Here is a 26,858-nt window from a genome sequence, read left to right on the forward strand (position 1 = left end):
TATCGGTTGTCGAAAGGGCGCATGTCGAATATTTCAATAATGGCTAGGGCCTTCAATTTGAACTCGAATTTTAAGAGGGATACTGAAATCAGTCAAAAGATCATTTGCGTATCCAGGCTGTCAGAAGGATATCTTTTCCACGCCCCACCTACCAAACACTCACCTTGAAGTCACAAATAAAAGAGTTAGAAGTCACATAATAAAAGAGTTAGAAGTCACATAATAAAAGAGTCAGAAATAAAGAGAGATGAGTGATCATTATTTTCATTTTCAGTCATATTTAATCTTTTGAAGATTCAACTAGGACAACTGTTTCGAATATATAATTCATAAATTACTGTTAAATCAAAATATCAGTTCAATCACCATTCCAAACCTTGATTTCAAATTGAAGGAAATTTTTACAATAATTATATTGAATGCAATAAGAGACAACGCACAGGTCACCTTATGCAACTTCAAAATTTAAATTGGATTCAGATGTTCTAATGATTAAGCTAAAAACATGAAAAACCTGAGAACTATTCATTATACTAGCTATTAACCAATAATGAAACTTTGGGAATCATAAAGGGACAAAAATTAATTATAAAAAGAATTATCGAAAAAACCTTTTAAAGAAAAGTAAAGAGCCGTATCAAAACTTAAGACCAACAGAAATAAAGTCTTATAATGATTGAAACTTGAGACGAACAGAAATTAAAATAAAAAATCACATAAAACATAAAAGTAACAAATACGAACATAAATGAATAATTAAATCCTACAACATGTAAAAATCAAAATGAATACTGAAGTCAAACTTAAAATAAAGAAGAGTTACTACAACCATGAGTTTGGCTATCCCCCCCTTAATTCTTAAAATTATATAAATAAGATTGAAAGAATAAAAAATACTGTTAGATCAAACTCTGGAATCTGGAATTGCTGAGACTTTTGGGAATTAACATCATTGTGCATTAAGCATTTAGTTCTTTCCAGTCATCTTGATTATTCTAGTGATTTTATTTGTTGTTTTTCGTCGATATTCTGAACAATAAAGCACACTATAAAAATACATGTAGTTTAAAAAAAAAAGCAAAAATGGCGCAATAAATATTAAGAAGGTTTACAGTTAGGGGTGGGAGGGGAGATCAATAGTCGAATACCTGTTCATAGGAATTGCTGGTCTTTTTAAGTTTGATCTGAGTATTCTTTTTAATTTCTACTCGTTTTAGGATTTAATTAGGATTTCGTTTTCAAGGAGGCCTCTTCCGCTCTGCTTGTACCATTGGTTCGATATGATCGCTCCTGGGTAAAACAAAAGAAAAATGCAAACAAATAAACACGCATCCGTGATCTTTATTCTGGCGCAAAACACAAAATTTCATACTTTAGAACAGTGATCCTCAAACTTATTTACACTTATGACACTGTACCCCTTTTTACCCATAAAATATTTTAGGTACGGCTTCTCAGTTACCGGTACTAAGTAAACTATAGCTAAAATATAAATAAAATTGCCAGTCCTAGATTTAAAGTGTTGTTTTATTTTTTGTTGGCCGCCAGCGTACCCCTAAACATTTTTGCGTACCCCCAAAGGGTACGCGTACCGCAGTTTAAGAACTACTACTTTAGAAGATAAAAACTTAGAACTGATAAACTCGTAGTAAGGAATTTGATGGGGGGATTTTTATCAAGGCCACTTGACTTTTTGGGGTGTCTCCCACCTTTTCGGAAACCAGGCAAATTTTATCTGTCTTGTAGCTTTTGATGCGTAGTATTATAGTAGTATTATTCCTAATGAATTTTATATATTTGAAATCAGTATAAAAAACCAGTTCTTTTGGCGTATTAATTGTTATCAAAATTCCTTTTTTTAGAGTTTTTGTCAATATTGGGCCAAGTTACTCCTTACTTATAGTCCGTCACCAAGAACAGTTTGATTGTCGTAGGACATTTTTTTTTCTCGTCTTAATTTTTAATATGGCTCTTTAGTTTTCTCAGAGAAACTTCTTTTTCGGATTTTTGTAAAATTAATAAATCTAGAAAAAACACGCTGAAATTATGAATAGCTTTAAACTGAGCCTTTAAACAAATCTCTATGATGTCACAGTGGCCTGCTATTTCCAGTGGTTTTAATTGGGGAGAAGGTCATCGGTCCATCTGATTTGTCTTGTTATTCAAGATGTGGGAAGGGGATGTAGCTTACCTGTTTGAAGTTCTCGACAACGAGAACCCTAATGGTGTGCCTCGCAATTCGATCCTGCTCCATCTTCGAGGAATTTCGGGCTCTTTTTCAGAGTTACTGTAAATTTTTTTTCAAATTTACATTTTACTATCAAAACTAGTCGACATAATATTATAGCTACCGGCTATACGATTGAACCGGCTACAGTGTTGGGCGATAATTTGATTAAATAATATATCGATATTTTTGCTTTCAATGTTCGATAATCGATATATCCATTTCGATATTTCTGATCAGTTTTTTGCTCAGTTTAACTTTAGATTTTACTGAAATTCAAGGTGGGTTAATTACTGCGGATGGCACACCATATATGGACACTAAAAGTGATCAGAAAACGATATAAACCGACCAAAATGATATACAATACTGATGGCACATGCAAGAATTTTGCAAATGAGATACCTATTGAAACCGGTATTTATGTAGGTCAATAGCCCAAATTATGGTGTAACTTCAGTTTAGTATAGAATTCAAATCGTCTAAAGCGTCTTAACTCAGGACATGAATACCCAGATAAAACCAATGACAATAATAAGAATTTTTTTTATTTGGATTGAATGAAACAGGTAAAGGGTTGACATTTTAATCGCTTATCAACTAAAGGTAAATCTGAGGGAATAGCTACTCCCACGCCACTTCTTATAAATGTCAGAATAGAATTAGCATGTATTCATAGGTGCTGAGAAAATAATTTTATTATAGAATACCAGAACAATCCTTAGACATCCTTAGAAATTAGTGAAATTAGACATTATTCCGAAATTAGTGAGGTGGTTATGAATTTGAACCAACAAGGACCTCAACCTCCTAGAGCCCCAATACCACTTCCCAAATTTTTGGCTCCTCCTCCATTTTTAATACTTTTTTGAAGTTTAAGTTTTTTTGAACTTTTACTTTTTTTTATATATTTTTTAACATGTAAATTTTTTCAGCTTTTTTTACGTGTCTTAAAATGACATGAAATATTCTTAAAACAAAAAAAATAACATTTCATATTTTCGAAATACGAAATGAGAATGATATCGATATGTTAATCGTGATTTTTACTATTAGAAAAATAATATTTGTAGTAACACTTTTCTTTTTTTTTGACTGATTTTTTTTTTACAGAAAATTTTCAACTTTGATTTTTACATGTCTTAGAATGACATGAAATACACTTAAAACAAAAAAAATCACTTAATATTTTCTAAATACAAAATGATAATGATATAGAAATGTTAGCCGTGATTTTTACTATTAGAAAAAAAATGTTTGTAGTAAAACTTTCCTTGTTTTTTAATTACAATTTTTTTGACCTTTTTTATTTTTCATTTATGCGACTTTACCAATGGTACTCTATGGCCACTCATTGACACAACGTGGCTGTCCCATTGGTACTCTATGACTGGTTATCGAAACTACCTAGTTTATTGTGTAGTTTAAATAAGTATTTTTGGTACATTGGAAGGATAAACACTTGCATCATATATATATTTTTTTAATGAAGATGAAATATTCGAAGAAAGTGTGTGCACATGATAAAGTCGTCGTTGTGCTGAGTGCTGACAAAGAATATTTGAATTATGAAACAAGTAGCTTTTGTAGCTTTAGTCTTGTAGCTTTTTATGCGTCGTATTATAGTATTATTCCTAATGAATTTTATATATTTGAAATAAGTGAAAAAAAACAGCTCTTTTGGCATATTAATTGTTATCAAAATTCCTTTTTTAGAGTTTTTGTCAATATTGGGCCAAATTACTCCTTACTTATAGTCCGTTACCACGAACAGTTTGATTATCGTAGGACATTTTTCCTTCTCGTCTTAATTTTTAATATGGCTCTTTAGTTTTCTCAGAAGAAAAATTCTTTTTCAGATTTTTGTAAAACTAATAAATCTACAAAAAACACGCTGAAATTATGAATAGCTTTGAAATGAGCCTTTAACCCAATCTCAACCTAACTTCACTTCTTGGCTATGGTTGCTATAATACACAAGTACCAAGTGAGGATTGCAACTAATATAAAATATGTTTTAGTATTGGAGTATGCATAAACTTGAAACAAATAAACTCGTAGGTGCTGAGAAAAGAATTTTAATATAGAATACCAGAACAATCCTTAGAAATCCTTAGAAATTAGTGAAATTAGAAATTATTGGGAAATTAGTGAGGTGGTTATAGATTTGAACCAACAAGAACCTCAACCTCCTAGGGCCCCAGTACCACTCCCCAACTTTTTGGTCCCTCCTCCATTTTTAATACTTTTTTGAAGTTTAAGTTTTTTTGAACTTTTACTTTTTTTTATATATTTTTTAACATGTAAATTTTTTCAACTTTTTTTACATGTCATAAGACGACACGGAATTCGTTTAAAACAAAAAAAATCATATGTTATGTTTTCGGAGTGTGAAATGATAATACTATAGATATGATAGTCGCGACCTCTACTATTAGAAAAATAATATTTTTAGTAACACTCTTCTTTTTTTGGACTGAACTTTTTTTTTTGGTCAGAAAATTTTTCAACTTTGATTTTTACATGTTTTAGAATGACATGAAATATACTTAAAAAAAATCACTTTTAATATGTTCTAAATAGAAAATGATAATGATATAGATATGCTAGCCGTAATTTTTGCTATTAGAAAAAAAATGTTTGCAGTAACACTTCTTTTTTTTACTTACAATTTTTTTGAACTTTTTTATTTTTTATTTATGCGACTGTACCAATAGTACTCTATGGTCGCCCATCGACACCACGTGGCTGTCCCAGTGGTACTCTGTGACTGGTTATCGAAACTACCTAGTTTATTATGAAGTTTAAATCAGTATGTTTGGTACATTGGAAGGAAAAACATTTGCATCATATATTTTTTTTTAAATTGAAGATGAAATATTCGGAGAAAGTGTGTGCACATGATAAAGTCGGCGTTGCGATGAGTGCTGACAAAGATTATTTGAATTATGAAACAAGTACTAGTGGGGATCTCATTGGAAATGTATGCATGCGTTGTCATGACCGTGAGAGACACAATTTCTTTGGAGTACCAAAAAAAGTTCAACTCTTATGATGGTGTATATGCGAGAGTATCATTTCCAGAGATGATAGTGCTCAAAGAGAATGAAAATATAAAATGATAGTTGATGAAAAGGGGCATCTTCTTGCTAGTGCTTGCGGTAACACGTTACCCAGTGATAAACCCTATCGCCAGCTTTCGGGCATTAGCATTCAACCGAAGGTCGAAAGAAGAAAGGCATACTGCTGCACTAATGTCATAAACCATATCTTGTCTGCGTGCCAGAATTGTTACCTGTGTAAAAAATAGTCAGGTAATAGACAGTGAAATCGATAGCAGAATAAAAAGGGCATTGGCACACAATACAACAACGGTGTATAATGATGAATTAATGAAAAACAAAGCGCATGTGAACACTATTACTACCTTGATAGTATACCAACAGATAGAGACAATGAATCCAATATCCACGTCAAATCAACGTCAAAACGCATATTGAGGCTGTAGGTGACACCACAGTAAAAATTGTGTACGACTCAAAATCGATTAATGATTATTCTACTGATTATGAACTAAGAGAAGAGAAAAGCTACACTATCAAGAAAGAACTTTATAAATTGTTTATTGGAACAGATTCGAAACGTCCCAAAGTTTTCCAGTGATAACAGTGAGGTATAATAATGTACGTCACATATTTTTACATTAGTGTTCTGCATATTACTATTTCAATAAAAATATTTTATGCATTACGTTGCTATAATTTCCATTATTTTTAGGGTACGCTATCAAGTCAAAGGCTTGAAATGTTTGTTAAAAAGTCGGCGAGGTAAAAAAGGAATTTTCAGAGGCATAGATAGTACTAGCCGGCTCATAGGAGATATATTAGAAACTGAGACAGATTAACAGAGCTTTTACCAAAAGTCTGAGAGAAATGAGCTGATTTATTTTTTCTCCAAAATCCCCAAAGACAACCAAACATCTGCTCAGACACACAGGCACAGAGTGAAAGAGAAAAAAGTACTTACAAATACATAGATTCAGACATACAAACTGATAAATACACGCACTGGGAGAATTTGAAATTCTGTTGAGCCCAGCAAACGATGCCATTTGGTTATCTGTTTTGAAAATTTTTACAGCTAAGCTCTCATCAACAAAACGTGCTTATCGGTTTAGAATGGTTTGATGCAATTTCCGCTGACGAACCGGATCCGTAGAACAAAATTCAGAATTATGAGTGGAATAAAAAAGTTGCTAAAACTTGTTTATTAAAATTAATTGTTGAATGGCTAACTGTGGAACTGAAAGATTCATAGACCCATCCCAAGACCAGGCAGAATAAAAAATCCAAATTCACAAACTTTTTCAAGAAGTTGTCAAATTCACTATGTAGAACTCGAATCCACGATCTCGATTGTCAGCAGAACAGCGTTCTTATGATTTTGATTGTGAGTCGGACTACAAATTTAGAGTTCAGATTATGAACAGGATGAAGGTTTGCTAGATGTTTTCCAGAGAAAATACTTAAAGATTGTTCTGGGTACCCGGCTGACTGACTGTATTTCAAACAATAGGCTATACGAAAAATGTGGCTCAATACCGCTCTATAGGGCTATAATGAAAGAAAGGTTGAGGTGGATAGGGCACGTTGTGCGGATGAAGGATGACAGATCGCCGAAGGCTGTTCTTTTTGGCCAACCGTCTAGGGCCTAACGGAAAGCAGGTTGTCCCCGTCTGGGGTGGGAGGACGTCATAAAGAAGGATTTAAAGGAAATGGGAACTTCGTGGGCGGGTGTAAAAAGGGAGGCTTTAAATAGATTGGGGTGGAGGAGAAGCATGCTTAGCTGTGTTGGCCTCAGGCGGCTTGGTGCTACGGTGAGTTGTTAGTAGTAGTAGTAATTTACAATCCAGTTTGTCAGTGGAAAAGGCATTTGATTATATTTACAAAACCTTTCGGAAGCACAAATAAACGATTGAAAGTCTAGAGGTCATATCAACGTAATGTGCACGAATGAATATTCGGCAAGGAATCCTATACGGAAAAGATATCCTTTTTGTGTACCAACTTCGAATTCTTTTTCAGTAAAGCAAAATTCGTTTTGCTCTGATAAGCGATCTAGGGATTTTCATGAGAATATAGTCCAAGTCATGTGTTCACTGTCCTATTAGACAGAAAAAAAATTAACTTGAGCACTTTTGACTCAGATTGCTAAGTTCTAAGATCTTGACACCTTGATTAAGCAAAAAATTAAAATTGCACAGAATGATGTAAGATTTAAAAAGTAGGACCTTAGAAAACTGATTAGCCAAAAAACAGGGCCGATGTGTCCTGAAACAGAACTAATAATTTTGTACGCACATACTCAAATCGTATTGTAAATGCAAAGCCAGGACAGTGTTGAAAACAAGGTTATGCTAAAAAAAAAAAGAAAAAATGCCAACACTAGTGTTTGATGTTAGCCGAGCTGTGTTGTAAAGATATTGAATTGCTACTTGAAGCTCACCTCATTGATAGGGTAGTATTGATCCGCACTGCTGAGAGTTTTACTAGCATGAAAAATTAAAGTCACTCGGCTCATTTGAAATATAAGCTTGGATGTTTTTAGATTGAAACCATTGGTGATGCGTATATGGTTGTATCAGGGCTGCCAGTTCGAAACGGGAATGTTCATGCCAGAGAAATTGCTAGAATGTCTCTTAGTCTACTAGGAACAGTGAAAAACTTTTCTATTCGCCATCGTCCACGGGATCAACTGATGCTCCGAATTGGAATCCATTCTGGTAAGAATTTGGAACCTTGAAATAAAGTCTGCAAATATAATTGCTCTAAATGCCAAGGATACCAAAAATCAAACATTTTTTGCCCATTAGACCCATCTGAGGTCTAATTGAAAACCACAAATACGTCTTTTGATTGTTTCAAAATAATGAGGTTTTTCGGGCAGTACCTTATTTGCGTCAGTATTAACCGTCACTTAACCGTCAAAATAAAAAAGAAAAATTGTTTAGTTGAATTTGACAATGATTTTATTTACAAAAATTCTACCATTAACAATATGTTTATTCCTGAAGACAGCTACAACTTCAAAGGAAAGCTGGAGCTTATTAGGCTATAGTGAGTCTTATGTTTTAGCTTACCTTTTGTTGCTTTATCAACTGCGTTGCTTTTTTCAACGTGTTAGCCGCTACTGCCAAAAAATACCTAACCACGCAGGGGGGTTTTTTCATTTAAAATTTTATCAACGATTTTTCCTAGTTTTTTTTACCTATTTATGATTGTACAAGTTTCCACTAACCGACTGCAACAATCAGGTTTCATTTTCATTGTCATTGGTACTTTTCAGTGTCATTGGTACATTAGTTAAAATAAAATATACCACCTTTTAGGTTCCAGAACGACCAAATCCTGGTTATCAATTAGGATTAATTTAGGTATGAAGTACACCTTTAATGTTCATGATAATTGAACTGAAAACAAAAGTAGCCTAACGATAACATTCCTTCCAATTGGCGTATAATCCGTCTTTAGAGTTGAAAGCGTTCATCCCCGTCCTTACTTTTCCAACCTGACGCTTCTTCTATCCTTGAAGTAGCTTGCAGCGCTGTGTCCTGCTCACTTGCGCAAAGAGTATGGGTAACCAATATAAAATCAAGTAGTTAAAGAAGTTAAATCAAGATTTAAAATCAAGTAAATGCGGGCATCAAGCCAATGTTAATTGTAGAAAAAAAGCCAAGACAGATAATCCGAGTGAGTGACAGGCAAACCTGGGATAAGCCCTTTTTAGGATTGTATAAAAATGATGATATAGGTTACCCATAGTCTTTGCACTAGCATGTCGTCTGGTTTTCGAGGCACATGACCAAAACAGAGTCAGCGATGGTGGTGTAGCTTAGCTCCACCACCATCTCATAACATTGAAGGATTGAGTCGTTTTGTCGTTTCACTGTTAAGTAACTCAAATAAAAGTCAAGTATTTCCCTTAGACACCTGTGATCGAATTTAAGTACATGTGCCTCTGCTGCTTTCAGAGGCAAGATCTGACAATCGTCCAAAAGGACAGAACGCACAAGGGCTTCATATATGTAGGACTTAAATAGGTAAATCTAACACCATACATCTTAATAGGCTAACCTTTCCCTCTTCGGGGCGTTTTTCCACGGTTTGGTGTATTCCTTAATGAATATCAGACAAAATTCAAAATGAAGATATAATAGCGTAGCTCCAAATTTGTCTAACACCGCCACTGTACATTATTTTTTGCCAAAAATTCACAATTTGTCAAGATTAGTGTTCCATTGTTCATTTTGAAAATACTTATTAATATTTCAAATTCTAATTTGGTAGTGACTTCGGTGATGACGTCTAAAACGTTCGACCTTTTACTATTGAATTATGAATGGCCAATGGAGTTTTAATATCATTAATCTTTTGAGTCAATTTCATTTTGCATAAGCTTTTGATGAAACCTGGCAATATGGGTAAATATATATATAGCTTACGGCGGTGTTAAAATAAAACGGAAATAGAGCACGGCACTGTTTTCTATTTTAATGTAATAACCTTCTGAAATAAAAAAATAAAAAAATTTCGGTATTTTCTTATGTGCTTGAAAGTGGAGAAAAGTCTTGAAGCCCGGTAAAACCGTGTGCTTAGCTAGACATCAATTTGGTAAAGAGCAAGCAAATCAAGACTGGTAGATAATGACTATACCTAGACATTGGTATCGAACTAAGCATGCTGGTGAATTGACTTAAGTGCAATAATAAACCAGCTTATTCAAATTGAGTTCAAAAAACGTATTCGATGTTCAAGGTAAAATAAAAGTCGTTTGTCCTTTCTTTACCATTAATTCTCATTTTAGGAAATACGGTCATGGCTGTATTTAACTAGAAATCAATCAATGGCTTTAAATAGAACCTAAAAGAAATATGAAAAGGGAATTTCCCTATATGGGCTTCCGGAAGTTTTTAGTGTTTAATGCAGTTGTGTTAGATACTTGTGCATATGTCATTTTTTGCCAAACCGAATCTCTATAAGCAGTTTCTCAAGCCGGATCAATGGAGTGTTTTCCCATGAAGAAGCCAATAGTTTTTTGCTTAAATTAGGATTTTTTTTTTCAAGCCCAATGAATTTTTAAGATTCTTTTAAAAAGAAACCATCACAAGAATTATTACATCGTGGGATTTAGATTAAATACCTATATCCAATTTCAAGTAATTCTTGATATTACAGACAAAATTTCAACAAATATTAGAACTAAAGTAGCTCAAAATTGATCATCTTTCCGATATTTGTCCTCAATCTAATCCCTGTGGAAAGTGTCCCAATGAGGTTTTTTTTAATGCCATTCGAGGGTTGTACGCAAATCGAGGTAGGCACATGACATATTTTGCTACTTTAGTAAAAGTTCATAAAGTCATGAAAAAAGAGAGGCTTAATCCGAATGGCTTATATAAGACATCTGTATCCCAGCTATCATCGGACAAAAGACATAGCTGAGTGCAATACAGTTTAGAGTCTTCACACAGTCTTCACTACAGTCTTCAAGCTTTTCCAACCGATCAAGGCTTTTCTTTTGGTTTTTCTTTTTTTTTTGCTATCGAACTTCCTTGCAGCTAGACCTTTATCTGTTCTGAGAATTTAATTGCTCAGTGGAAATCCTCTCTATTGACAATCTTCCGGAGTTTTGCATCAAGACAAATATTCTTGAGTCTTAACTGAAATCTTTCTTATTCATGAATGACCTGGGCTGCCTTCTTTTTCAAGCAAGGGACTGACAGTTATATAAGATATGCTCAACATTTGTTTCTTGCACAGAACCAGACCTTTCAACTTTTACTGCTGGTGGAAGACTTCTTTGTATAGTGTCTTCAAACGTTTAGAAGCGAGGCAAGTATAATAGGGTTTTGATCGCCCCACATGCTCATTCATACATGACCTGAGCAGTCCTCTTTTTAAGAGAGGGACTCACCATAATAAAAAAAAACGTACTACAACGACTCTTCCCGTGCTGAACCAAATACAAACCTGAATGGTGCTGGAATACTTCTGTGTCTATGACCTTGAGGATTTTGCGTCGAGATAAGTGTAATTTGGATTTGATTCCAGCTCTGCTTAAGTAAAAAGGGAAGTGGTAACAAAAGGCACTTGTTTTTCACCAAGGCACTTGGTATGGAAACAGTTGTCGTAGAAACTTTGGAAGTGACTCATTCAATTGAAAATTGAAAGTTCTAGTTTCCCTTTTAAGAGTAAAAAGTGATTGGAGGGCAACCAGCCCATTTCTAACCTTCATTTTTCCCCAAAGGTATCTGAAAAAATTTTGAGCCTCTGGGAATCCACATATGATACCGATTGCCAAAAGGGCACATCAGCAACATCTTAGAAACGACTTAGTACATTAAGTTGAAACTTTCAGGAGATGATGAGGAGGATGTTCAACTGCCCAAAAACGAAAATTTGCATACTACTGCTTCTACTAATACTATCCGCATTGCTGTGTCCCAATACTACCAAGGTTAGGGGTATTGAAACAAAAATTTCAGGACATGCTGAGGGGAAAGTTAAACTGAATCAAAGCACGCTCTTTGCATGCAGATTATCAAAAGGGTGTTTCTTAGAAATGGCTTAGAGCATTAGGTAGAAATTTCCAGGGAATTATAACAGGGATGATTAATCGACGAAAAGACAATACGTACGCGCTACTAGTACTACTATTACTACTACTACTACTACAATTACTACTACTGCTAATACTACTACTACTACTACAACAACAACTACTGCTACTATAACTACTACTACTATTTCTACTACTGCTACTACTACCACCACTACTACTACTACTACTATTACTACTACTTCTACTACTGTTACCACTACTGCTACCACTACTATTTCTGCTATCACAACTACTACTTCTATTGTGACTACTACTAATGCTAAAAGTATTAAAGTGAAAATTTCAGGAAATGTTGACGGGAAAGTTTAATTAAAACATCCTTTGTGTATTCAGGTTGTCAAAAAGGCGCATCAGCAAAATCTTAGAAACGGCTTAGAGTATTAAGTTGAAACTTCCAGGACATGATGAGAGGGATGTCCAGATGACCAAAAGGCAATATATGCATACTACATATATTGTATCACTATTATACTATATATATATATATTATATTATATATATTATACTATATATATTATGCTATATATTATATTATACTATATATATATATATTATACCATATACATTATACTATTATATTACCATTATACTATCACTAATGCTCCTGCAACTACTACTGTGACTACTACTACCACCAAGGTTAAGGGTATGAGGGTGAAAATTTAATGGAATATTGAGGGGAAAGTTGAAATAAATCAAAGCACACTCTGTGTATGCAGGTTGTCAAAAGGGCGTTTCAGCAATATATTAGGAACGGCTTAGAGTATAAAGTTGAAACTTACAAGGCTTGTTTTGGGGGATGTTGAACTAACCAAAAGGCAATATTTGCATGCTACTACTCCAACTTCTAATAGTACTGCTACTACTGCTACCAATGTTACTAATACTACTTCTAATCCTATTGCTACTGCTACTACAAAATTAAACGGTATTAAGATGAAAATTTTGTTGAATATTAAGAGGATGTTGACGAAACTAACATACGCATACGGGTTGTAACATACGCATGCTATTAAAACTATTCTTACCGGTGATAGTCAAAAGGATGTACCAGCAATGTCTCAAGAGCGGCTTAGAGTATTAAATTAAAACTTTCAGTGTATGTAGAGGCGGATTTTGAACTAATATCCGTACTACTTCTGCTACTACTGCTTCTACAATTATTGCTACTAGTGAGGCTAATGGTACTTAATTAAAAATTCCAGGGAATGTTTAGAGAAAGTTTCAACGAAATCATAACACAGTACATGCATGCAGGTCGTCAAAAGAGCATATGAACAATACATTAGGACCGGCTTAGATAATTAAGTTGAAATTTTCCTTCTAGGTTGCAAAAAGGATGTATGATCAATTTCTCAGGAGCAGTTTAGAGCATCAAGTTGAAACTTTCAAGGCGTGTTGAAAGGAATGTTGAACTAACCAAAAAGTAGTCTGTACATACTATTACTACTATTACTACTACTACTGCTACTGCTGCTGGTACTTCTGCTACCACTACTACTACTACTACTACCACTAATGACGCTAAGGGTATGATGATGACAACTTTCAGGGAATGTCTTGGGGTATGTTAGACTTCATAAGAATACCCTCTGTGTATGCGTATTGTCGAAAGGGAATATCAGTGATTTCCCAGGAATAGTATAGGGTATTAAGTTAAAATTTTCAGGAATTCTAAGCGGGATGTTGAACTAACCAAAAGGCACACTACTACCACAACTGCTACTACTAATACTACTACTGCTAATAGTAGTACTACTGAAGCTTAGGGTATTACGGTGAGACTTTCTGGGAATGTTGATGAGGATGTTAAAATCAATCGAAACACACTGTCGATTTTGATTCTTAAAAGGGTATAAAAGTTATATCCAAGGAACAGCTTAGAGTATTAAGTTAAAACTTTCAGTGCATGTTGAGGTAGATTTTGAATGCATTGAAAGGTGCTATATGCACTACTCTAAGGAGATTAAGGGTATAGACTAAGGGTATACTAATGCTACCATTAATACTGCTACCAATACTAAGGGCATTAAGGAGAAATTTTCTGGAAATGGTCAAGGGGCTGTTAAGTTAAATTGAAACGGTGTATGCAGGCTGTTGAAAGGGTGTATTAGCAGAATCTCAATAATGGCCTAGAACATGAGGTTGAAACTCCCAGTGCATGTTGAGGGTTATGTGGAACTATTAAAAATGCACCATATGCATACTACTAGTAGTAGTAGTAATAGTAGTATTTTCAGGGACTTTCAGATTTCAGGGCCTAATAACCCCCATTGTTGAGGGGGTTATTAGGCTACATCAGAACACAAAATGTGCATGTAGATTATCAAAAAGACATATCAGCAATATCTCAGAAAATGATTAAAATATTAATTTGAAACTATCAGGGCATCAGGAGGGGATTTTGAACTAACAATTAAAACTCCCAATACTCCTACAATTACTTCTGCTACCATGACTACTACTATTGGTAATGCTAAGGATTTTAGTAAAACTTTCAGTGAGTGGCAAGGGCGATGTTGAACTGAATTAAAAACGCTATGTACATATGGGTTATCAAAGGAGTGTATTAGGAATATCTTATTAGCGCCTTGGGGTATTAAGCATAAATTCTAGGGCTACCAATATTACTACCACTTTTGCTACTATTTCTACTACTACTACTACTATTGTCGAACTAAATCAAAGTAATTGCAGTGCATCCAGGTCGTCAAAATGGACCAGGTCGTCAAGAGATTTACGCATTATATCTTATGACTGGGATAGGGTATAAAGTATAGACTTTGAGGGAAAGTTTATGTTGCTTTAAAACTAGTTCAAAAAGCACTATGTGCATGCTGGTTGTCAATAAGACACCTCAACAACATCTCATGAACGATTGAGGGTATTAAGTTGAAACTTTCAGGGCTGCTACTATTACTAATTCTGCTCTTAATCTTAAACTAAATCACAAGGGTGCAAGTGCATCCAGGTTGTCCAAATACTATAGACACAATGTCTTAGGAACAGAATAGGGGAACAAGTTTTATTTTTCAGGGAAAGTTAAGGTATAAATCTAAATCAAAGTGCACTATGTGCATTCAGATCTTCAAAAGGGTATATACTTGCGGGTATATAAAAGGGTATATAAATTGCGGAAAATTTTTATCCAACATATAAATAGTAAGCCAAAATCTGGATTGTTAAAAAGAGAAAAACCAAGAAAAGTTGAAGTTTTCTTCTCTTATTAAATAAAAAAGACAATGTCAATTAAAAATGAACAGAAATTAATTATAAAAAGTTTTTCCACAAAAGAAGTTTTTCAAAGAAAAGAAAAGAGCTACATAAACTACCCAACTGAAATAAGTTCAAATAGGTTTTCCAAGCATAATACTTCCATAATTCACCATCAATAAATAAATCAAACACAATAGGAACAAAGGTTATAATAACCGAGTCAAACTCAAAACTAGCGGAAACTGAGAGAAGCCGGGTTGTCGCACCTCGTACCTTCCAAAGACCAGAACACAATTTGCACTTTAATGAAAAGAAAAGAAATTTTAAATTTTTTAACTTTAGAAATCCAAAATTATGAAGACTTTCAGAAATGAATGTCAGTATATATATTAAACTGTCGATTCATGTTCATTTATCTTTTTTTAATAATCTTGTTTATGATGATAAATTTCTTTTTCTTTTTTTTGATATTAAGATAAATAAAAACACATAGTTCCAAATAAGGCTTATTTTCAATAGAGTGTAAATCATGTTCCGGTCTTTAGAAATCACGGAGGCGTCAGCCCTACTCTTCTTAGTTTATGCTCGTTTTGAGTTTGACTTGATTTTTCTGCTGTTTTCATTTACGGTGTGAAAAAAAGGATCTAGATAAGTCAGGACTTTTGGAAAATTTGTTTTCCCTTCCAATCCCCTTCATATTTTTCATAAACCGTATGCTGACTGAACTTAGAGACTCCAGAAAGTTGAACGCTTTGAGCATAAGTAGGTGAAATTCAAAACATAATTGGTTGTTGACAAATCAATTTACTTGGAGCTTTTAGAGAAAGAAACTCCCATTTGATAGCTCTGAAGTGAATCTCAGATTTTTAATTTCTTCACATTAAATGCCACGGATTGCGGCAAAAATTACAATAATTAATTTGTGTTCCCGGGATCAGCCTTTGCTAGGCTATAATTTGTGTTTAATAAGACCGTTCGTAATGAGACAATTGTTCCTTTTCCGGTGCGGAAAAACGATCTAGATAGGTCGCGACTAGGGAAAATTCGTTTAGGGCCCTAATTAATATTGGAAAACACTTTTCCTACATATGGCATCATAAATACCCAGATGCCCAATATTCTGATGGTTTTACTTTCTACTGTGGATAAAATGAAATTAAAGTTGTTTTGTCCGAGAAATAAAAAAAAATGCCTTTTTTTCATCGAGCGAAACTCAGTCCTCTGGCATTGAAGTTGAAACGCAAAAGAGGTAAATGTAACAAAATAGAATAATTGGTCCGTCTTAAAATTTATTTTTATAAGTGAGTAATTTAACAAATATTCTGAATTGTGCTTATATTCTTACATTATTTTACTCATCCAATCACCATTTTTTTTTTTTTACCCATCTTAGTGTCACTTAATGGAACTGCCATTCTTTTGCTGGAGCAACCACGAAAGTAAAACTTTCTAAAGCTGCGTGACAATATAATGCTTTCGCTCATTTTCTGTTGATTTTTCACACGTGGTCTTTATTTTCAAACTTAGTGCCGGCTAGAGTTAAAACTACCTAATTGTATTTGTAGGTCTTGTTCATTCAAAACTGAGTTAGGATTTAACAGCGAGAAACGTAAAATTTACGTTTTTATATCCGAAGTTACACGGGGGAGGAAGGTTCGTTTATACTATTCTTAGAGGGATCTAATGTGGCAGGCTAATGTTGTGAGAATATTTTTACTTTTCATAACCTTTAAACCTACTTAATCTTGGTATTTGATGTACGAAAAACCAAATTTTTAACTAAAAAAATAAGAGCTTAAATAAAATTTAAGTTGAGAAAAGAAGAAAAACAATAAAAATAAACACTAGTGGTAATATGAAAATTAAAGGAAATTATACACTAAAATACATAAAAATCACAAAGCTCCAGCCAACTAATCATTTCACCAATAGAGGGAAAAGTTCTTATAATTAACTATTACCTTTTCTCTCTAAGCTTCATAGAGAAACATACTAAAGGTAGCTGCCAATAATAGATATTGGAAAATCAATAGCCAAATTAGCTTTGGCCTATCTTAACTCACATTTCGAGTTTCTGGCAATTTTGCTTTTTCTCAAGAGCTCTTCTGTATCAAAAAGCTAATGAATTGGATCATGCCCTATCATCCACATCAGTGTCTTTGCGAATGACTTTTTCCTTGTAGGCGCATAATTAAATTATAAATTCTGAGGCTAATACTTATAGAAACTAATTACATTTGAAGATTGAGCGTGTTCCAGGAGAAAAATCGCAATCCCATCTAAGAACAGGAAATTTTTCTTATAAATACGAATAACGGTTCTCTCACAGTACCTTGTAGAACCTTTCACACTAGCATAACTTAAGAGTTTACGTTGCGTTACATCTACGTAAGTTTGCATCAAGTAATAGGAAAGTCACCAGCAATAAAATAGACTTTTTGGATCAACATAATTAACACCAATTAAAATTTTTTTTTAAATAGATTAATAATTAGTTTCTAAAAACCCTTCCTCCTTCGATAAGAGCTCGAGTCTCCATCTACATTGCACATTTCAAAATTTGTAATAGTTTGCATATTGATAATTTTGAAGATTTTGGATACTGATCATAATTGTTTTATCGTTTTACGTCAGTCTAGAGTGAAACGACTTGTTTAAGTGAGAAACGTAATGCTGAAAATAACGTATTTAACCACTTGGTGCAAACCTATGTAGTGTGAAAACTGCTTTGTTGTCGTTTTTAAAGTACGTCAGGTTTTAGATTCCCATCAAAAGAACTTCTTTACAGAAAACTTTCTTAATCCAGCTAAGGTCCTAAATAAAATGATTGTTTTCTAACCATACTTTCTATAATAACGACTTGTATCTACAGATGAATTAGTAGTGCCATAAAACGAGCTAACGTAGACTCTTTGGGGGGGGGGGCTTTCATTCCTCTCACCCTCTCGAGGTTTCAGGATATTCTTCATAATAACCAATCGTTTTTGCATACTTGGCCAGGTTTCCCTTCTTAATTTGGCCCCTCCCTCGCAAATAAACTACTCTCCAAAATTGACATGGACAAATGGTTAACATAAAATGGACACATGGCTTCTAAGCTCTTGGCTTGATTGAATTTGTGAAATATGGTTAAGAGCTTGGATTACAGCAAAGCACCTTGTCAGAAATTATGGGATCAGAAAAACTGAAAAGTGAAAATTCAAAATGTGAAAAAAGCAAAATTCTATATGTTGCATAAATATTATACATAGGAACGCCAAATCGGCAATTCCTCATATACAGTGGCAATTATGGCCTCCCTTGTTCCCGGAGAAGAATCTTCATTAGACCCCCCCCCCTTGTCTCTCAAAAATTTTCAGGCCGAATTTTAACAGAATTTTCATTTATTGACAGAGTTTTCATTAACTAATAAAATTTTTCATTTATTTAAATATACTTTTCTTACTTTTTCACTATATTTTTTTTAAGGTCGGGAAATTGTGTATTTGAGGATGACAAACCCCCTACAGCCTTCAGGGCATGGGTAGCCAGTTATGCCCTGGGGGCATATAAGGTTTATATAGAAAAAGCGATCGTACAAACTTCGGTGAAACTCATTGAATTCCTAATCAGAATTTTAGTGCATTTTTAAGATTCAGAAGGATCGGAGGGTGGATACCCCCCCCCCCACACGTCGTATTGTCCCGAAATGCATCTCATAGAAATTTTGAGATGGCCATTTGTTCTCGTAGAAACTTCGAAAAAGGCTCATTTGATTGGAAATTTAAAGGTCTAGTGCCCTTTTAATAGTCAAAGGTGATGGTAGGACAACAAGTTCCCCCTCACGCCCATCTATTCCCAAAACACACCTATTCAAAACTTAGAGATAGCCATTTTGCTCAGCGTAGTTGAAAGGTCTGGAAATTATGTCTTTGAAGATGACGCCCCCTCCTCCCAGATCCCTCAGCGCAAGGGTTGTAAGTTATACCACAAAAGCATATGAGATATTTATGGAAAGGATGATCGTAAAAACTCCGGAATGGGCTCATTTGTTGGAAATCAGATGCTCTAGATGATCGGAGGGTAGCCATCCCCCCATGTCGTATTTTCCACAAATACATCCGATAGGAATTTTGAGATAGTCATTTGTTCAAAAATGGTCCAAAGATCATATAGGCCTAATAAGGTCTTTGGGGTTGACATAATCCCGCAGAGTCTGGGGGCAAGGATTGTAAGTTATGTCCCAGTACATATAAAGTTTTTATGGAAGGGATGGTCTTGGAACTTTAGAGTAGGCTCATTTGATTGGAAATGTATAGTTCTAGTTCGCTTTTAAGAGTCAAACATGACGAAGAGCAACTAGCCCCCTTCTATCACTGACATCCTCTTTTCCGAAACACATTCGATTGAAATTGTGAGATAACCATTTTGTTACCAATAGTCCAAAAATCATATAACAATATCTTTAGGGTGGACACAATCCCCCAGAGACTAAGGGTTGTAAGGGTTGTAAATTATGCCCCGAGGCATATAAGGTTTTTATGGAACCGGTGATCGTATAAACTTTAGATCGGATGGAGCTAATTTCATTTGAACTCGGAAGTTTTAGTGTTCTTTTTAAGAGTAAGAAATGAATGGAGGCCAATCGCCCCCCCCCCAAGCCTATCATCGCCCAAATCATATCCGATCAAAGTTTTAATAGATCTATTTTGTTCAGACTTGTTGAAAGGTGGAAGTCAACCTCCCCACAATGCTCGCGACAAGGGCTGTAAATTGAAATTGTGAGATAGTCATTTTGTTACCAATGGTCCAAAAATCATATAACAATGTCCTTAGGGTGTAAACTATCCCCCAGAGCCCATGAACAAGGGTTGTAAGTAATGCCCAGGGCATATAAATGTTTATGGAACGGCTAGTTGTATAATCTTTGGATCGGATGGAGCTCATTTGATTGGAAGTCGGAAGTTTTAGTGCCTACTTTTAAGACTCAAAAGCGAATGGAAGGATGTCATGCTATTTGGAAAATTCAGGAAATGATAAGGGAGAGGATCAAAACGGCAATATTTGCATGCTACCAATACTACTACAACTATTACCACTACTACTACGATACTACTCTATTTACACTATTAAGAGGAAATTTGAACTAAATCGAAAGACGCTATGTGCATGCACATTGCCAAAATAGCGTATCTTAAGAATTTATTTGGGTATTAAGTTGAAACTTCCAGAGAATACTTCAAGGGGAAGATCATCTCTTCAAAAGGGAATATGTGCACACTACTGCTAATACTACTCTTACTCCTACATTTACTAATGCTACTGCTACTTCTATTGCAATTACTTGTAGGGCTAAGAGCCTTGAGATGAATATGTCAAGAAGTATATGAACATACTGGTTATCAAAACCCCCATGCCTTCTCAAGACCAGAAGACAATTTGCGCTTTACTGAAAACAAAATACGTTTGAAATGTTTTTACTTTTACTTTCATAAATAAAAGATTATCAAAACTTTAAGGAATAAATATCAGTACATGTCAATTAAACTGAAAATCCATGGTCTTTTTTTCAGCAAAGTGCAAATTCTGTTCTGGTCTTGAGAAGGCATGGGGGTTATCAGCCCTTCTCATGTTAATCGTTGCTTGTTTTGTCTTTGACTTGGCTTTTTATTGTAATTTCTGTTCGTTTTGAGCTTCATTTATTTATTGATAGTGATTTGTGGAAGTTTTACGTTTGGAAAATTATTTGAATTTATTTTTACTCATTCTTGGCTTAATGGAGCTCTTTACTTTTCTTTGAAAAACTTGTTTTGTGGAAAAAGTTTTTTTAATTAATAAAAAAAACAAGTTATTTCAACTGAAATTAAGGAGCAGCATTAAAGATTAAAACGAACAGGATTTATTTGGAATATTAGGGGGCTGCCCCCTCCTCAATACCTAGCTCTTCACGCTATAGTTTTTTAGTACTTTTAAAAAAGCTTCTGATTCTAATTAAGCAGCCCTTGTGTTTCAGCAGACGTACTTAAGGGACTGGGACAAAAAGTCAAACTTTAGCGTAAGGAGTGCGGTATTGAGAAGGGGCAAACCCCTCTTACACAGACTATTTTCGGTTCGTTTTAAGTTTTAACATTGCTCCTCCCTCTCAGTTGAGAAAAGAACTTGTTTTTTATTTGGTTTCTGATCGTTTTCAAATAAATCCCGAAAACCCCCCTCTTCCCCCATAGGAAATTCCCCAGCAAAAAATTCCTCCATTGAAATTTCCCCCTCCGTAAAATCCTCCCTGGGAAATCCCCTGGAAACCTTCACCCTTCCTCGCTAAAAATTCTCCCCTTAAAATATTTGGTTGGCAATTTTGCACAAAAAATTCTCCTCAGCATACTTTCATTTAAAAAAAAACTTTTTATTTAATTTCTGGTCAATTTCAAATAATGCCAGGAATCCCCCGTGAAATATTTTTATGGGATCCCCGCCCTTTCTGTGGTAAGGTTCTCTGATACGCTGAATCGTGTGGTGCGATTTTCATTAAGATTCCTTGACTTTGAAGTTTTCCCCTTCTTTCGAAAATCAGACATATATTCTGAGGCTGGTAACTTTTGGCAGGTATCATTAAATTTAAAGAATCTTGTTTATTTGTAATCAGCATGAAAACCAATTCCCTTGATATATCTATTGTTAGTTATCAAAATTCCATTTTTAGAGTTTCGGTTACTATTGGGCCGAATCGCTTCTTACTTACAGTTCGTTGTACGAATTGTTTGATACAGCACGTTACCTAAATTTGATACCTCTTTGACATTAAACATACTTTCTCAAGCACAAGACTCTCTGAGTAAAACAATTGCGATACGCATTCCCCTCAGAACCGGAGTGTGTACATCTATAAACAAAAATATAAGGGCTTTTAAACGCTTTCTTTTAGACTTTTTGCATCTAAAATGCAGTTGGGATCTATCACAGCCAGCGCCACAGCGCTGCCTGTGGTGACGAGCCATAAGCCTTCAATTTACTATTTTTCCCCAGAGCCAATTGATACAGAAGAAACTTTGGAGGGGTATCACTCGATAAACAATTGAAAGACCTAGTGCTCTTTTTAAGAGTCAAAAGTGATCAAAGGGCAATCACTCCCCTCCAACGACCTTTTTAGCCCTCCCCCCAAAGATACCTCCAGGGATGAAAAGACCTCCTATTTCCCTTGAACAGGGGCTGAGATGTATGCTAGTTTTCCCTTGTTTGCATGCAGGGTTTGTCAATGGGAAAGGGGGTACATGTTTGATCCTGAGTCTAAAAAAAGGCTAAGGGTATTGAGGTAAAATTTTGAGGCAATATTTTGAGAAGAATGATGAGTGAAATCAACACACGTCACGTCACTGCAGGTTGTCAAAAGAGCATATCAGCAATATCTCAGGAATAGCTAAGAGTGTTAAGTTGAATCTTTCAGGTCGTGCTGAGGGGATGTTGAACTATTCAAAAGACACAATATGCACAGTACTACTACAAAATGGTACTGTTTCTAATACTATTTCTAGTACTACTACTACTACTTCTACTTCTATTTCTACTATTGCCACTACTATTACTACTACTACTAGCTCCGAATATTCCTACTATTACTTCTGATTACAACTACTAATACTTGCGACGACCACTTCTACTAATTTCAGCTATTGCGACTGCTTGCGACTACTACTGCTACTTGTTACTACTACTAATACTTGCGACTATTGCTTCTACCTCCTACTATTACTGATACTTAGGGCTACCATTACTAATTGCAACTGCTACTACTACTTAGTACTACTACTACTACTAATACTTGCGACTATTATTACTACTTGCAATTACTAACTACTTCCGACTGCTAATAATGCTTGTAACAACTACCACATAGGACTACTGCTGCGCCTTGTGGCTACTACCACTATTTGCGATTACCACTATTACTACTACTTGCAACTGCTGCTAATGCTGCTTACAACTACTACTACTAATTACTTCTACTTATACTAGTACTACTACTACTACTACTACTACTACTGCTACTACTGAACTACTACTACTACCACTAATACTGTTGCTACTTTTGAGACTTTTTGCTGAGGGGGTTTTTAGCTAAATTAAAACACACTGAATGCATGCAGGTTGTCAAAAAGAAATATATGCAATGTCTCAGGAACGGCTATGGGTATTAAGTTGAAACTTTTAAGGAATGATGAGGAGTATTTTGAACTAATTAAAAGATACTATGTTCAAGTAGATTATCAAAAAGGCGTACCTCCAATATCTCAGGAACAGCAAAGAGTATTAAGTTGAAACTTTCAGAGAATATTGAGAGAGATGTGGAACTATAGCAAAAGACACTATGTACTTCCAGGTTGTCAATATGCCATATCTGCAACATCTTGAGAACAGCTATGGGTATTAAGTTGAAAGTTTTATGAAATATTAAGGAGGATAGTAAAACAAATCAAAATTCACTATATGTATCCAGGTTGTCAATGTTCTTTCTTCAATATCTCAAGGACGGCTAAGGTTATTAAGATGAAGCTTTTCAGAAATGGCTAAGGTTACTAATTTGACGCTTTCATGGATTATCGAGGTGATATTAAACTAAACCGAAGGACAATATGCACATTCAGGTTGTCAAAATATGTATTTCAAAATTTGTATTTCCAGATTGCCAAATTTGCAATATTAATTGTAATGCAATATTAAGGGATACAAACCGAAATTTTCAGGGAATGTTGAGGGGGATGTTGAACTCAATCAAAAGATACTTTCTGCATCTAGGTTGAAAGAAATACATTTTTTTACACCACGCCAAGTATAAACTCACGTCAAAGTCACAAATAAAATAGTTTAAAGAGACAGATATAAAAGAAGCTGAGCGATGCCTCTGTATATATTTATTCTCTTGTCTCTTATTCCGTTTTCGTTCATACGCAATCTTTTTAAGCTTTTCCCATGAGATTTCTTACAAGTATGTTATCCAAAATTGTTGTTCAATCAAAAGCTTAGTTCTAGAACCGTCAGAAGGCTTGATGTCAAGTTGAATGAGATTTATGCAATAATTATGTTGAATATATTCAAAATTGATGCTCAAATCACTTTATGCATTAAGAATTGAAATAGAACAGAAATATTTCTAAAATAAGTTAACCGATTGAATCCTCAGTAAATAAGTTTTATTTCATTTAGGGTTATAGGAAAATGTTAAATTGAAAGGATAGGGTAAATGGATAGAGGGATAAAAGAAATTATTAATGTGTTTGATATGATTATTTATTCTAATCTTTGTCTGTTTTTTGTTTTCATTTATTTTTTAAAAATTATTTCTGGTCGTTTCAAGTTTGCATTATTACAGGACGCCATTTTTGATTTTAATATAGCTCTTTACTTTATTTGAAAAAAAACTTCTTTTTTAGCCTCGTTAGTCTGTTTGTTCGCAATGTCATACTAAACAAACTTACCAATATGTCTGAAACATTTGCATCTTTGCCCCTTTCTGGTTGAAGGATGTCAAGAAGGAGACTGTTGAAAAGAGGAAAAGTTTGACCATTGTTGCACTAGATCAAGACTTTACTTAAGATCTATTTCCATTATCTTATAAGGTAGAGATCAATGCGTGCCCTCTGTTCATAAGAAGTCGGTGTTTCCCTTCGTGTCAAGACTACTTTTTTATTTTGTTTACAATTGGCTGTCGTCCACGGTAATGGCGGCGGTAACGGGCAATGACGGGTAATGCAGGTAATGGCGGTAAAGTGGAGGAGGAAGAGAATTTCCTGGCAAAATAATACTAGGAAACACTACAAGCTCATAATAAATTATCGTAAGGACTCCTGAGCAATGCCAGCCAGTTTCTGCTTATTACTTATTATTCACCAATAGGCTCCGCAATGGCGTTCCAACACGTGCGAAGGATATGAATAAGTAAAGACGAATTAAGACAAATTATATGCTTTTTCAGCATATTCCTTTGTCTGTTACTTTTTTTTCCAACTGCAGGGCCTTTCATAGCTCTTTATGACAGATCCAGAATTATTAGCACTGATCTCCACAGGGACATGGTGACAGGCTGTTATTACTTTTATAGGGAAAGAGATGTTTTCCGGAATAAACGGAGATCAGGTCATAGAAAAGGCTCTTTAGAGAGAATTTATAATGCGATGCATAGTACCTATCCTTTAGTATTGCGCTAGTTTTATTGATACTGGGAACAAGAACTTTTGTATTTTATCTATGTATCAACATCAATGCGAGTCATTTATTATATGCTTTTATTTTTATTGAAGTTTCTGTATTCATTAACCAACTTAACCTAGACGAGTGTCGATTTTGCCTCATTTGAAACTACTTGGCTACATGCCCCTAAGATGCGCACACTGGTGGCGCAAACAAAAAGAGGACCTAGGTTAGAAGGGACATAACTCATTAAACTTTGCTAATAAAGATAAATCACCATCAGTAGGAATTTTTCTTACATCAATACAGAGTACGTCAAGAAGAACGGTCAAAAATAGAAGTTACTATACAAATGACAACTAAAAATAGCGTTTCTTGCAAAAGCTTAATTTCCGTAACTTAAGAAATAAGAATTACACCTTATTCTTTATCACCATGCGAGAGCTACAGAGGCTATAATATGCTATTTTGATGTTGGAAACCACTCTCTAATTACTAACTTACAAGAACTCACATGTTAAATGAAACACACCTATTTTTGTATACTATCGCACACGGGACTAACCTTCGTAATCCATTTAGGTGAAAAGTCTCGAGTTTACTAAGGAAGGCAATGACAGGTGTCAAGTACGGCTCTAGAACGCAAGCAGTACAAAAGGTTTAAGAAAGTTATGTTGGACGTTTTCCAGACGAATTGTCTGAGCAGGATTTTAGTGGCTGCCATTTATTAACTCTAGAACCGTAAGAATTCGTAAATTTTACGACACCAAAACACGCATTTGCGGTTACCATGGAAACGAATGCATTGTGCAAACCCACCTCCCGTATGTGCTAATATTAGGAATAGTCAGTTCTTTTGCCGTCACCGGGGTTTTATTATCTGAACTGGTTGGGGAGATATTAAGGGTGAGTGTAGTAATATTTACGAAAGCTTGTCATCTACGTAACTTTTTCGCCTGTTCAGGAAAACTGATTTTTTTTTTTTTTATTAAAACTGTGTAGATACTAAGTTCTCCAAACTATGAGGTAAGATCAGTTTTTTAATGTTTTTTTACAAGCCTCGTAGCAAATTTCGTCAGGTATAGCACATGAAAAGGCTGTATTTGGTTATTTTCTGACTTAACAGTTCTGTTCCCCTTTCTGGGGAACAGAACAAGTGTCATTCTTGACAAGAGGTATACATCGATTCCATTTGCAGCAGAACTAACGAAAAAACCGTATTGGCTGACGACAGTTGAGACTGTAAGAAAATACAAGAGGGATACTCCAGAAGAGCTGCTTGTGAGCAAAAGGAGAATTACAGGAACCTCAATGTTCTGTTTCGATCAGGAGCTGACTACTGTGTCATCTTTCTAAGCTATCAAAAATGATTCTGCTGCTATCAACTTTCCATGAGGGTACTAGTTCACGTATCCAATTCAGAAGCCTGAGATCATTGAATACTAAAATAATACTAAAGGCGGTGTTGAAACGTTTGAACAATTGTGTAGTTCAATGTCCACCGCTCGGAAGACCAACAGGTGGCCCATGTGCATGTTTTATGGGCTGATCAATATGGAGTGAATCAACGGTTATG

The 26,858-nt window shown here is 34.8% G+C and overlaps 1 protein-coding gene across 1 annotated transcript in view; it reads left to right on the forward strand.

Moving 5' to 3' along the window:
• Positions 1–26,638, forward strand: part of LOC148948199 (atrial natriuretic peptide receptor 1-like) — a 177,683-nt gene extending 151,045 nt beyond the window's left edge. Inside the window, exons 6-7 of the mRNA XM_089094567.1 lie at positions 7,835–8,009; positions 26,481–26,638. Coding sequence (XP_088950693.1) covers positions 7,835–8,009; positions 26,481–26,638 — 333 coding nt within the window. The remainder of the gene's footprint in view (positions 1–7,834; positions 8,010–26,480) is intronic.
• Positions 26,639–26,858: the final 220 nt, after the last annotated feature.

Source organism: Artemia sp. Qi Xiang Cuo, chromosome 9 (assembly GCF_049724085.1).
Source record: "Artemia sp. Qi Xiang Cuo chromosome 9, ASM4972408v1, whole genome shotgun sequence".
Lineage (NCBI taxonomy): Eukaryota > Metazoa > Arthropoda > Branchiopoda > Anostraca > Artemiidae > Artemia > Artemia sp. Qi Xiang Cuo.